The 15,342-nt window shown below is 35.5% G+C and overlaps 1 protein-coding gene across 5 annotated transcripts in view; it reads right to left on the reverse strand.

The window, feature by feature from the left end:
- CAMKMT (calmodulin-lysine N-methyltransferase) overlaps nucleotides 1–15,342 on the reverse strand; it is a 379,199-nt gene that overhangs the window by 352,134 nt on the left and 11,723 nt on the right. For all 5 annotated transcript variants that reach the window (XM_073897773.1, XM_025868911.2, XM_073897772.1 and 2 more), the window contains exon 3: nucleotides 12,316–12,380. In XM_073897773.1, coding sequence (XP_073753874.1) covers nucleotides 12,316–12,380 — 65 coding nt within the window. The remainder of the gene's footprint in view (nucleotides 1–12,315; nucleotides 12,381–15,342) is intronic.

The following is a 15,342-nucleotide window of genomic DNA, read 5'->3' on the forward strand; positions in this document are numbered from 1 at the left end:
GACCCAGATAATAATAACCATGTGAGCTGAGACTCAGACTGCTAGATCATTATATTTCTCTAAGTGAAAATTCTACGTGAATTTTCCTATTTTCAAATCTTGGCAGTAATTCATTTTTTTCATTAGCTAATCAAAATATTTATGTGTTCTGAATTCGACTTCAAAAGTTGTGGAGCTTGTAGTATACATCCTCTAACACTGAGACCCAGATTTACCTCTCTGTTAGGCAGAATAGTATATCAAATACAAATATACTTGTATAGAACGGATGGATTCATGTGGATATGACTAAGGATTCAAATGATTCAATGCATACTTGTTGAATACCACTTGAGCCAGACCTTGTACAAGTCACTATGGTGGAATAAAGAAGTATGACTGGACATAAGTAATTAATGTAAGCTTCCAATCTTTCTCTCTTTCTTTGTCTTCTAAAAATGGGCATAAATAATTTATCATTCAAACCAGGACATTTCTGGGAGTGAAAAGAGCTGTGTTAATAATTAGGCTAAGAACAACAGGTGTAAACTGGGACCATGCCAGACAAACCAGGCTGTACAGTCACCCAACCTAAGTGAAACTGGTCTGCTTCAGTTTCCTCCCCTCTGCCTACCCCAGGCTCACACTGTCCAAGCAGGATCCTGTCTTGTCAGGCTAATTCTTCAGTACTGTGACAAATAATTAGAAGGAAACGGGGTAAAAAGGAAGATGAGAGTTGTCTTTTGATAGAAAGCAGGAGAATTGTTTTCTAAGATTTTTTTGTTTTGTATTTAAGAGGTGCAGAACCAGCGGCAACATGGGATGGTAGCGGATGGGTGAGGGAAAAAAAGAAAAGAAAAATTGCTAAAGAATGCACCTTGCTTTCATGTCATTTAATCGAGAGAGGTAAAACACTCAAGTGATTTGAAAATCCTTTTGTTGCATGGACTTAAGACTAACAGCCTCTAAGACTGAACCAGAGAGGATATGGTTTTATGAATATTACAGAAGTATAAGACACCGTCCCTGCAATCGGGGCGGGGGGGGCGTAAATTCTATTTTGGGAGAAAAAGATTAACAAAGAATACAATATAATACAAAATTGAGTGCTAAAGAATAAGATATGAACTACAAACCTGTAGGACTTGAGAGAGAGAGAGATCAAACAGAGCAATATGAATTGATCTCTCCCTTCTTATTGTTTTCATTTCTCCTTGAAAGGATCCAGGGGACAAGCACAAGCAGAGGAGTTGTATGTTACATGAATATATGCTACTTCTCAACTGTACATAATGAAAGTCCAACCAATCCCCACTAAACTCTGATTGGGTTGTCAAATGTTAAAATAAAATAAAATATTAAAATAATTTAAATATTAAAATAAAACCAAAGTCCAGGATTAATCAAAATACTATTTTTCTTTCTTTGACTATCATATAATCAAAAAATGATACTTTATTTAAGTTGTAATTCTGGATTCCACCACATCTTACAGTCAGAAACTAAGGGACCCCTGGTAAATGGCAATGACACAGAAGTCTGGCCTCCAACAACGTGAATGGGCAAAAGCTTCAAACACACCATGAATTTACCACTAGGAGCAAAGACTCTACCTGATCCAGCATACTAGGACAAGCAGATCATGAGCATGTGGAGCATCTACAACACACAGAATGCATCCACTTGTTCCAGCTCATGTACACAGAATGATCTGAAACTTTTCCTTATTCCTTCCATGAACTGTCCCCACCTCCCCAGGATAAAGCACAAATAGATTCAGGGATAGGAGTAGAAGGTGAAGGGTGAGAGGGAAAAACATGAGAAAGATGAGATACATATGCATAAACACTAAATTCATTCAATCACCAAATAGTTTGTTCACATCAAGCCTTCAGAGGGTAGCCTAACACACATAGGCCATACAGGTGTCCAGATATCCATAATTCCCCTGTGGAAAGGCTGGTTACAAGCCAAACAACTTTGCTAAAGACAAGAATATCCTTTCTGCCAAGCTTTTTGTGTGACTTATGTTTATGTTAAGCAATTCTTAAATATCACTATAGCCATAAGCTTGAGAAATGCATTGAGTACCTCAGAGAAAGGGCTATGTAAAAACATAAATCACTGGTACTACTGTATTTTGTGCAAAAAAGCAGCACTTCCCAAAAAGAAAAAAGAAAAAAAACCTGATATAAAACAAAAGCCACATTAGGTTTCAGACTATTAAGAGAAAATGCATTCTTTTGCCCCATCCTCACTCCCCAAATCTCCACTCCATTAGATTGTCAACTACCTCTCAGGAACCCTACAGAGCCCATTTCCAGTGACCTTTAATCAGTCTCCTCTGAGATACAATCCACTGGACAGAATTCTTTTCCATTTGCCGAAGTTATTTTCTAGCACTCCAAGTTACCACTTTTAGTTCCAATTCCCACCGTGAACTTTTTTTAAAATTCATTTCTCGCCACTTTGGGGAAATGCTACCTTCAAGAAATATAGAATAGTTATAAATTCCTGTGTAAAAACCTACTAAATATTAATTTTTAAGCAAGTTATCTTTATCTGAATATCAGTTTCCTCATCCCTTGCAAAGTTAAGAACACTAAATGGGAATAATATTCACAAAGTTCCTGATAAATCCTATGGGGGGGGTGCGAAAAAAAACGGTAGCTCTTTAAAAGAAGATGGAAAAAGAAGTACTACTCAATATTTGCTCAGAGGGGAAAGGAAAAAAGATTTGTTTGGCATATATCTCTTCTGCTAAAACTTGGAGGTACCTAAATTAGGAACATTCCTTCAACTACTTAAAAGAGGGAAAAACTAGCAGGTTTACAGCAAAGATATGAACTACATTCCAGTGTTACTGCAGTGATTAAGCGTAACACATGTGATGAATCTACAGGGGATTATAGGGTTTATTTCACTCTTTTCTCATGATAGCAGCACCTCCTATTATCAAAGAGAATCATTCCCACTCTATAATTTTTTATTTCAAATGAAAAATTTTGAGTAGAGTTGACACACAATGTTCTATTACAACAGTGATTCAAACGCGTTTCTATGTTATGCTATGCTAACTACACATGCAGCTCCCATCTGTCACCATACAACAATATTACAGTATCATTGACTATATTCCCTATAACTGGAAGCCTGTATTTCCCACACCGCTTTATCCAATTTGCCCACCTCTTTACCCCCCTTCCCTCTTCAACCACCAATTTGTTCTCTGTATTTATAGGTCTGATTCTGCTTTTTGTTTGTTCATTCACTTGTTTTGTTTTTTAGATTCATGTGAGTGAAATCATGTTGTCTTTCTCAGTCTGACTTATTTCACTTAGTATAATACCCTCTAGGTCCATCCATGCTGTCACAAATGGCAAGATCTCATCTTTCTTATGGCTGTGTAATATTCCATTGTGTATATATCACATCTTCCTTATCTGTTTGTCTGTAGGTGAACACTTGGGCTGCTTCCATACCTTGGCTATTGTAAATAATGCTGCAATAAACAAAGGGGTGCATATAGCTTTTCATATTAGTGTTTTCACTTTTTTTTTTTTTTAAAGATTTATTTATTTATTTGACAGAGAGAAACACAACGAGAAAGGGAACACAAGCAGGAGCAGAGGGAGAGGGAGAAGCAGGCTTCCCACAGAGCAGTGAGCCCGATGCGGGGCTTGATCCTAGGACCCTGGGGTCATGACCTGAGCCTAAGGTGGACGCTTAATGACTGAGGCACCCAGGCGCCCCAGTGTTTTCACTTTCTTTGGGTAAATACTGAGTAGTAGAATTATTGGATCATACAGTATTTCTATTTTTAATTTTTTGAGGAGCCTCCATACTGTTTTCCACAGTGGCTATACCAGTTTATGTTCCCACCAACAATGCACAAGGGTTCCTCCATCTCCACATTCTTGTCAACACTTGTTATTTTCTTGTCTTTTTGATTGTAGCCATCTTGATAGGCTTAAGGTATTATCTTGTCATGGTTTTGATTTGCATTTCCCTGATGATGAGCGATGTTGAGCATCTTTTCATGTGCCTTTGGCCATCTGTATGTCTTCTTTGGAAAAATGTCTATTCAGGTCCTCTGCCCATTTTTCAATCAAATAAAAATTTTAAAAGTGAACTAAAACAAGAGGTCTTCTAAGCGTTCCCTCCCTGGTAAATATTAATAACAAATGAGTAGGACTCTGTTTATGACTTAGGGACATGCTTACCCAATACTGTGTCAAAAGAAAAAACCACCCTGACAATTATGGAGCTAGGTAGTCAGATAGCTGGAGATATACATGGCTAGGAAAACTACCATGTAGAAACCTAGCCTACCCTCTATAAATTTTTTCTAACCTACCCTCCAGAAGTCTTTCTCACAAAGACTACAAACTACATGTACATTGTGATTCTCAAGAAGGGCAAAGTGCCGGGCACCTGGGTAGCTCAGTCGGTTAAGCATCTGCCTTCAGCTCAGGTCATGATCCCAGAGTCCTGGGATCGAGTCCCGCATCAGGGTCCCTGCTCAACAGGGAGTCTGCTTCTCCCCCTCCTCCCCCTTCCCCCTGCTTGTGCTCTCGTTCTCTCTCTTTCTCTCATGCTCTCTAATAAATAAATAAAATCTTTTCTTTTAAAGATTTTATTTATTTATTTGACAGAGAGAGACACAGCGAGAGGGGGATCACAAGCAGGGGGAGTGGGAGAGGGAGAAGCAGGCTTCCCGCTGAGCAGAGAGCCCGATGCAGGGCTCTATCTCAGGACACTAGGATCATGACCTGAGCCAAAGGCAGACACTTAACGACTGAGCCACCCAGGCGCCCCAAATAAATAAAATCTTAAAAAAAAAAAAAGGCAAAGTGCCAAATCCAGTGCCAGTGATGCATACCACCAGCTCCCCACTGACACTGGGGCCTACGACAGTCTCAGAGCCACTGACCATCAACCACATGTAAAAACTGTATAATGCACTGAAACCTAAAATTTATTTTTTAACAAAACTTGTAAATTATCTATGCCCAAGCCCAATATTCTGCCACTGACTGACATTTTAAGCCTCTTTGTACTCCCCCCCCGACATAATATGAGGCTAGAATGATTTGATCTCTGATTTCTTATCTCATAAGAGTATTGGGAGAGTAATACGTTGACATCTAACATGGTCTGAGCTCCATGGAGAAATGTGCTATTTTAAAACAAAATATTTTATATTTTTCACTGGTAAAATGAATTGCTCCCTTTTTTCCACAGAGCTGTCCTTAGCTATTTGATATTTTATCACAGCTTTCACTCAAAAAAATTAATACTCAATTTGGAAGTTAAAGAGGACCTACTTTTTGTTTCGAAATGAAAAGAACATTGCTTATTCCAGTTATAAAACCAGCACGTGCCATAAAAAAATCAAATGATACTGGAAAGTATAAAGGAGAAAGTAATAATCATTCATAACCCCAATACCCCAAGAAAACATGATGAACATTAAGATATAGTTCTATGCATGACCTACGTACACACGTACTTAATGGATATCTATGTATTTTACAGAAATAAGATCATATTCCCAAAGTGATTTTTTAACCCAATATGATTTAGAGATCTTGAACAGCTATATAATACTCCATTTCCATGGATTATCCATAATCAAGCCGTCAACTAAAATTTAAGATTGATGCTTTTACCAGTTGTTCTTTGTGCTACAATGAATTCTTCTATATTCCATCTTCCCATAATGGTTTCATTAGTTTTTAGAAAATTATTAATCAAAATTATATGGATACTTAAAATTATGAAAAATATTGCCAGATCACCTCTAAAAGTAGAATAACTTACCCTTCAACCAACAGTAGTTGAAAAGACCCATTTCCCTGTAATTCACTGATTATTGCCTATCTTCTCTCATTTTGCCTTTTTGATGAACGAAAATGATATCTCAGTGTTTTAATTGCATTTCATTACTTCATTCCTAGTAAAATAATCATTTGATGTGTTGTTTGTAGAGCATTGGTATTTCTTTTGTGAAATAACTTGTCCTAATTTCTGGCTAAGTTTTGTCTTTTTCTTATAGATCTGCAATCTGTTTTTGCTATTGCTTTGTGGGAGAGCTCTTTATTCAATAAAGAAAATACATCTTTGTCTGCATGTATGTCACAAATAATAACCAGTTTGTCATTTGTCTTTCAACTTTTTTGATGCTTTATAAATCTTTATTTAGTTAATATATTCACCTTTAAATTCATGGGGTTTGGGCCACACGTAGAAGGGCCTTCCTTATTTTAATATTATAAAATTATTTATCTGAAATATCTAGGAGTGAGGATTTTTACTTAAATATTAATCCAACTTAAATTTATATTGCTACATAACATAAAGGAGAGATTCAGCTTTGTTATTTTTTCTAAATTTCTAATAAATGGTTCCAGACACCATTTGTTGAAGAATCCATCCTTTCCTCTCCTACTGAAATTCCATCTTCAACATATGATAAATCACATATATTTATCTTTCCAAACCCTCTATTCTAAAACATTGCTTTATATGTGTATTTCTGCATTGACACTCACTGTTTTAATTATGTGGCTTTACACCATGTTTTCACATAACAGAATAATGTAAAAATATTAAGGACGGCACACACTAAAAATATTTCCTATCTTGTGCTATTTTCCTTTTTTTTTTTTAGGATTTTATTTATTTGACAGAGAGAGACACAGCAAGAGAGGGAACACAAGCAGGGGGAGTGGGAGAGGGAGAAGCAGGCTTCCCGCCAAGCAGAGAGACCAATGTGGGGCTCGATCCCAGGACAGCCGAAGGCAGACGCTCAACAACTGAGCCACTCAGGCACCCCTTGTGCTATTTTCCAATATCAAATATATTGAAAAGGTTCAAGAATAACAAATGAGACAGATGATATTAATACTAATACACATATAATTTACACAGAGCTCTCACATTACCTAACATTATGTTTACCACACTATAAGTTATTGTTTTTTATTCAATCATAATGAGTTAAGATTTGTTCAAAGACTTGCCTAGACAGCTAGTAAATGACAGAACTAAAACCTGAACTTCATATTCCATGATCCTTCCATGAACCCACTAAGTTAAAAAGAGAGCAATTATCTATAAAAGCCCAAATTTCTCACTTTTTAATCAAAGAGGTACTTTGATTATACCAAGTATATATTTTATATACATACATGTATATCTACATACACTTGGATAGGCATATATGTATTATACACCTATACACATACATGCACATACATGCACGTGCATGCACACACACACTTTTATTTGAATGAGGAAAAAATTTTTAAATCTAAGCTGATATACCTGAAGCTTTTGATATTCCACTGATATTACAGGCCTAACTATGTACACAATAACAATGAAACAAAAACTAAAAATTCGGACTATATTTCCTGAGAGATGGTTACCTTCTCTTAGTTTCCCAAATGCAGTTAAAATGCATAAGATCCTTAGTTATTACTAAACTGAAAGAGATCCGTTTTGTATACATCACAAAACAGGTCCTGCTATCAGACACTAGGAAGGATCTAGAAGCAGGAGACTGTACCTGTGTGCATTAAAAGTCCAGGTCAGTCCTGGGATTCATTGGGGGGGTAAAGAATTACCATTGTCACATGTGAGAGTATACAAGGCAGAGGGTCCACAAATTTCTCCAGGAGACTGAGATACCAACCCCATGTCATTTAGTCCAGCGAGAAGAAAAAAATGTGTTTCAAAGAATGGCAGAAGGGGTCTTACCAATACATTCCCCAAATTTAAGCTGCAGTGTTCACCAGGGATCCTGATTCACACACTAGGTTATTGCAGTGATATATTATTACTGACTTCCTATCCTTTAAAGGCTTATACATATTATATTGCATATACTGTGCACAATAAATTGTATAAGTATTACCTCATCTGCTCAAGCTGTCAAATGAAAGATGATATGCTAAAAAAAAAAAGTCCAAATGAAGCTATTATAACCCCAACACTAATGAGATTTTACAAATACCAAATAGTTATATTATATACTATAACAACCAAACTTGAATCAACTAAGCCTTGGAGAGAATCACATTTTTAAAAAATTCATTTCATTAGAGGAAAGAGATGACTTTGGAGAAAGAGAAAGTGGGTTTGGAAGAGACACAGCATAGTGGGGCTTCTTTGATTAGAGGTTAGGGACTTGCTGGAAAGGAGACTGTGCTCACAGGGAAAGCAGAAGTAAGCGATCTACTCTGGTGCTTGCAGAGTACTCCCCTGTTACCCAGAGTATTCGAGTGACCTGTTATGTGAAACACAGAAGCAGCCAGCACTTCATCTGAGGTGAAGGATGCCATCCTATACTTCTCCCTAGGTAGCAAGATGGTATCTCTTTCCAGGCATGATGAATCAACAGCAGACATAACCTCTCCAGAGAACAGCTTTGATATTTGAAAAGGAAGCAGGTTCTGAAGTAGTAGAACCTAAAAAATGAAATATGCATACCTATTCCTAAATAGAGGTAAGCAAAAAGGGAGCCTGGCTTTCAAAATAATGTGTTTCCCACAATAGCAAATATATTCTATAGAGCAGTAAATCATTATGCCAAAATGATTGTCTGAGATTCATTTTTAATTTCTTCTTACAACATTCGAAGAAATTCAAACTCTGAAAGGATAGCTCAAAAATATAAAACACTTTACAGGTCATATATTTAAAAACACAAAATGCTTCTAAATAATAAAGGTAAATATAAAAAACATTTTCTAATATATCAGGAAATAAGAAACTATCTAGAAGTTTCATTTATTATCCAAAATTAAAGATTTTTTTGTATCTTTTTGGTTAGAGAACAAATTCAGGAAGTAAAACTGAACCTTTCATCTTTGAAAATTTACAATGAATAAAATCATTACTTGGTTTTAACAATTAACTTAAAATTGAGATTAATGGTTCTATTAAACCATGAATATATTTTGTGTATATACATGTATATATATACACACACACATATGTATTTTGTACGTATACACATATCAGGTTTTTATAACTATACAATATTTTCATTATTTTTTTTCTAGTATCAGGAAGTTTTATTAACCTGGAAACTATCTTGAAACAAATGAATAATTCCATCTATTGGTTCTCTCATAGTATTAGAAATTTTTCCTCATTTAAATATCTTTCAGTGTACCCTCAGTGTACTACCACGGTGGTGATTTAGAATACTCTTTTTTTTTTTTAAGATTTTATTTATTTATTTGACAGAGAGAGCGAGAGAGCACAAGCAGGGGAGACAGTAGAGGGAGAGGGAGAAGCGGGACTCGATCCCGGGACTCCAGGATCATGACCTGAGCCAAAGGCAGTCGCTTAACCAACTGAGCCACCCAGGCGCCCTACATAAATAAAATCTTTAAAAAAAAAAAGAATATCGGGGCGCCTGGGTGGCTCAGATGGTTAAGCATCTGCCTTCGGCTCAGGTCATGATCTCAGGGTCCTGGGATCGAGCCCCGCATCGGGCTCCCTGCTCAGCGGGGAGTCTGCTTCTCCCTCTGACCCTCCCCCCTCTCATGTTCTCTCTCTCTCTCATTCTCTCTCTCAAATAAATAAAATCTTTAAAAAAAAGTTTTTATTTATCTATTTGACAGAGAGAGAGCACAAGCAGCGGGAGGGGCAGAGGGAGAAGCACACTCCCCACTGATCAGAGAGCCCAACCAACACAGGGCTCGATCCCAGGACCCTGAGATCATGACCCGAACCGAAGGGCAGACGCTTAACAGACTGAGCCACCCAGGCGCCCCTGGAATAGGCATTCTTATACAGAACTCTTGCTATCAAGATTAACAAGACCAAAAGTATCCCTTTATTTAAAGCCAAAAGTATAAAAATTAAACTTATATTTAAAACAAGACAAAAAAATTAACTCAAAAATAACTCAGGAAAATCTATTTTTTGTATTGATGAATTGCTGAATATATTAAATATATGAGAAATAAATCAAATGGAAATTTTTAAGCACACATCTTCATATGTTTACATGATGAAAACTTACCGTTATTTTTCAAGTTATTTATTCCGATTATATTGGACTGTAAAACAGAATTATGATTGTAGCGCCCTCTGCTGGGATTTCTACTCACAAATTCAACCTAATACCACTATTAGTATAAAATCAAACATTTGAAGCGTCAAGCAATAAATCACTTTTTCTATCACTGATCACTTTAAGCCTTGGCAAAGATTATATAAAAGTTATAATCAATATTTGCGCTATTGTAACAGGATTTTACCAATTTATCATTAAGTAAAATATAAGTATAGATTTTTTTTTTAAATAAGAGGATAATATAAAAGTTACACCAAACAACATGTTTTAATAAGTCTTTTTTTGTCACCACTTCTATCATTTGGCAATATATTCAGGTTCTTAATGCAACATTTGTAACAAGACATTTGAATAAATTATTATTTTGGTAATCTTATCTATTTTTTCCTGCTTTGTATCAGGAAAAAGTTCAATCAAAATAGCTTATTTTAAAACATGAGAACAAACTTAATAATATTATCTTTATTATTAGAAAAAGATGGAAGACATTTTAGAGGCACTCATCACCAGTAATAATTAATAAATAGCTTCCATTTACTGAGTGTCAACTATGAGGAATGTAGTATATGCTATATACTTTCTATATAGTCTATCCAGTTCTAAGAAATAATATAAATTGATATAAACTGACATAATATAAATTGCTCAAGATGAATTTCAGAGCCAAGATTCAAATGTAGATGAGTCTCATTCCAAAGACTCAAACCTTCCCACCAAACAATACAACATCAGTGAAAAAATATCTTTTGCATGCAATTTCTCCATTTGTCAATACAACAACTGGGGGTGGATGAAGGTAGTGTGGAACAAGTTGATGAGAAAAATGTCAGAGAAGGACAAGATAGTTATTCATGTATAAAATAATAGCATAGACCTTTAGGAATGTATTTTTATTTTTACATAATGCTGCCAGCTAGTGGCCCTATTTCATACTGAGCCACTGGAAACAATGCTTGATTTTTCCATCACTGAATCAAAAATTCCACATTTAACATTCTGGTATCATGTTCCTAAACTATACATGCATAAGCCTGACTTAATGTTATTTCACCTTACCCCAGAACTAAAGGAGAAATGTCTCCTCAACCACCACTAGCCCTAATCCCCAATAAAATGAGATATGCCTAAGTGGGAAAGAATTCAGCAAGTGCCAACATGTAGAAACTAAAAGGTACACTTGTAACTATCTATGAAAAAGAAACCCATATTATTTAAATATTTTTGGGTAATTTGGGGATACTTATAGATTCCTTAGTGACAAAATATATAATTATTTTTATATATTATCAAAAGCTTGCCATATATGGACATAAAAACAAAATTACTGCCTGAGTATCGCTGAACATTATTCTATGCAGATCTAAAATGAGAGGGCATCTGATAAAGTAGTACTGTTAGTAAAGTATGTTATTTTAGTTCAGAGAATACAGTTATGAAATTTCCTTTGAGAAAAAAAGTATTTGAGTACAATTTTTACATTTAAAAAGGTCATATTAAAAAAATAAAATAAAAATAAAAAGGCCATATTAAACTGATAATTCACTATGTTAAGAAAAATATCCTAAGTAACACACATGAAGAAATACACAGCTCTGATCATCGTATATTGCTTAACACAGTGATATAAAGATATTCTTGGCTGATTTCTTTCATCCTGTGGCATGATAATTATTTAAATGATTCTCTCAATGGAGAAATCTAACACGACAATCAGAAGCTTAGATGAAAAGACAACGTGTTCTATAGTATAATGCTGCATAAAACAAAAACCTTCCGGCATTGTATTAACAGCAAGGAAAACACACGTTCTGGTTTTATTCCAAAGTGAAAAAAGAGAAGAAGCAGGAAGTGGAAAAGAAAGTACCTAAAACACAGCAAAGAAAAAAGAGACAGTCGATCTGCTGGATTAACTGAGAAGGTCAAAATGGAAACAAGAAACAAAAGGGATAGTACTGGAGAGTCCAGTGTTCCTTCTGACCTACATTCTGTCACACACACACACACATGCACCCACACACACACTCACACACACAACTGCAAAGTGTAAAAATAGCCTTAACCCACTTTGTAGGTCCATCTTATATGAAGCTTATCTCACAGCTAAAAACAGTAAGAGTTTATATTACACACACACATATGCACACACATCACTATAATAAAAATCAGTGAAAAAAACACTAATTATAAATTCACTTTTTAAAACACTAAAAATAGTTCCTCAAAGGGAACATATAACTTACAAACATTGCCTGTATTGTCAAAGCTGGTAAGAACATCTTCAACATTCAAAGATCCATTATTACGCCTAGAAAGAAATAAAGCATTTTCTTTAATGATTCTGAAATATTAAGATTTATTAAATTTTTTTAAAACCTGAGACTGTGTATTGTGATATACCCAACCCAATACAAATAAACCCTTCCCTGTTATATTTTCAAAATATTTTCTGCCCACTAGAGGGAGAAGGAAAAGAAATAACAGAACATATTTCTCAGAATATTTAATGTAATGATATTCTTGATGATTAATGTACATTTTAAAGTACTAGTAAATAATTTTTATTGTTGTTTTAGCTATATAAAGGTGAGGTAGATTATTAAAGACAACAAAACAAAACCTTACTTTTGAGAATCTCAAAAGAAAAATAAGTCATCAACCTCCAGAACCACACCCAACAATAAATAGATTTCCTCTATACCAGCCCAACAAATTCAGAACTTCAGTCAAAAAGAACTAACCAACCTTCAGGTCTGCACAATCCACAATTAGAAGGTTCTAAATGTCAGGGAGTACAAATCGTTTTTTATCTTTTCCCCACTAACTTTAATACCACTCCCTTTAATTCTAATCTCTATTCACTTGACAGCCTGTCCCTGAAATACCTAATTTGATTACTGATATTTTATTAATACTTACAAAAGATGCTATTCTTCATATACAAATGGGCCCAAATGTTAGTAGGTCATAGGGTTTGAGATACTTTTCCAGTGGTGATTAAAAAAAAAAAAAATCTGTTGGGGTGCCTGGATCTCAGTCGGTTAAGCATCCTACTCTTGATTCCAGCTCTGGTCATGATCTCAGGGTCGTGAAATTGAGCCCCAAGTCGGGCTCTGTGCTGAGTGTGGAGTCTGCTTAAGATTCTCTCCCTCAATTATGCTAAGTGAAGTAAGTCAACGAGAGAAAGACAATTATCATATGATTTCAATCATATGTGGAATTTAAGAAACAAAACAGAGGATCATATGGGAAGGGAGGGAAAAATAAAAAGATGAAATCAGAGAGGGAGACAAACCATAAGAGACTCTTAACTATAGGAAACAAACTGAGGGCTGCTGGAGAGGAGGTGGGTAGGGGGATGGGGTAATTGGGTGATGGGTATTAAGGAGGGCACGTGATGTAATGAGCACTGGGTGTTATATGCAAATGATGAGTCATTGACCTCTACCTCTGGAACTAATAATACACTATATATGCTAATTAAAAAAAAAAAGACCCTCTCCCTCTCCCTATGCTCTTCCCCCCACCCCCCACTCGCACTAACAACAGAAGTTGTTGTAACTTATTTTTCACAAGCACTTTAAGCTACCCTAGAACTGAGGACTTTTGAGCTTTTCCCAAGAATGGCCTATGGAGTAAGGAGGACTAAGAAGCAAGTCACTGGGGCAGATAATTATATGAAGAGGGGGAAAAAAGCTACTAGAGGAAAAGTCTGAAGTCTAAAGATAGCAAGAGTTTGGAACTAGAGGTTAAAAATAAGCCAGGGCTAAATATGATATCAAAAGCACACACACAAAAAAAAAAGAAAGAAAAAGAAAAACTAGATAAGCTGAATGTCATGAAAATTAAAAACTTTTGTCCATCAAAGGACACTATCATTGAAGTGAAAAGACAACCCACAGAATAGGAGAAAATACATGCAAATCACTAGGTCTAGTATCCAGAATATATAAAGAGCTTTCATGATTCAACAACAAAAAGATGACCCAATTAAAATGGGCAAAAAATGGACATCATTAATCATCAGGGAACTGCAAATCAAAACCACAGTGAGATATCACTTCATACCCATGAGGATGGCTAAAATAAAAAATAATAATAAAGGAAAAATAACAAGTACTGGCAAACATGGAGAAAAACTGGAACCCTGAAATACTCCCAGTAGGAATGCAAAATAGAGTGCAACCATTGTGGAAAACAATTTGGCCATTCTTTAAAATGTTAAACAAAGATTTACCACACAACCCAACAATTTCACCCTTAGGTACATACCTAAGAGAATTAAAAACTTACACAGTCACACAAAAACTTACATATGAATGTTCATAGTAGCATTATTCATAATAGCCAAGAAGTGGAAACAACTCAAATGTCCATCAACTGATAAATGGATAAACAAAATGTGGTATTATCCATATGACACAATATTATTCAGCCATAAAAAAGTAATGAAATAATGATACATGCTATAACCCAGATGAATCAAAAACATTACTCTAAGTGAAAGAAGCCAGACATAAAAGTCCACATATTATATGATTGTATTTATATGGAATGTCCAAAATAGGCAAATCCATATAGACAGAAAGTACATTAGTAGTTGCCAGGGTTTGGGGGGGAGGAGGAAGATGGAGAATCACTACAAATGGGCATGGGATTTCTTTATGGAGTGAAAAAAAATCTCTAGAATTAGTGGTGATGACTGCACAACATTATGAATGTATACTGAAAACCATCGAATTTCAGTTTAAAACGGTTAATTAGAATGGTGAATTTAATGTTATATGAATTTTATCTTGATTAAAAAGAAAACTGGTCCCCCCCCCCAAAAAAAGAAAGGAAAAGCCAGAGAGTAAAATGGGCCCTAAAAGGCTTTAGAAGAAGAAGAAAGAAGAGAGGTTTTCAGAAGGAAAAGGTTTGAAAAACTTGATTCTAGATGCAACATGCTTTGGAGGTCTTTCAAAAATAAATGGCTAAAGAGTGAAGTAAATCAGACAGAGAAAGACAACCATATGATTTCACATACAAGTGAAAGCACATGAAAGGATGGACATCATTAGTCATCAGGGGACTGCAAATCAAAACTGAATAAACAAAAACAGACTCATAGATGCAGGAACAAACTGTTGTTTATGGTGGGGAGGAGGGTGAACCAGGTGAAGGGCCTAAGAGGTACAACACTTCTCATTATTGGGGCACCTGGGTGGCTGAGTCAGTTGAGCATATGACTCTTGATTTAGGTTCAGGTCATGTTCTCAGGGTCGTAAGAT

The sequence above is a fragment of the Callorhinus ursinus genome, unplaced genomic scaffold (assembly GCF_003265705.2).
Source record: "Callorhinus ursinus isolate GAN/ISIS: 27379988/994484 unplaced genomic scaffold, GSC_fseal_2.0 scaffold10, whole genome shotgun sequence".
Taxonomy (NCBI): domain Eukaryota; kingdom Metazoa; phylum Chordata; class Mammalia; order Carnivora; family Otariidae; genus Callorhinus; species Callorhinus ursinus.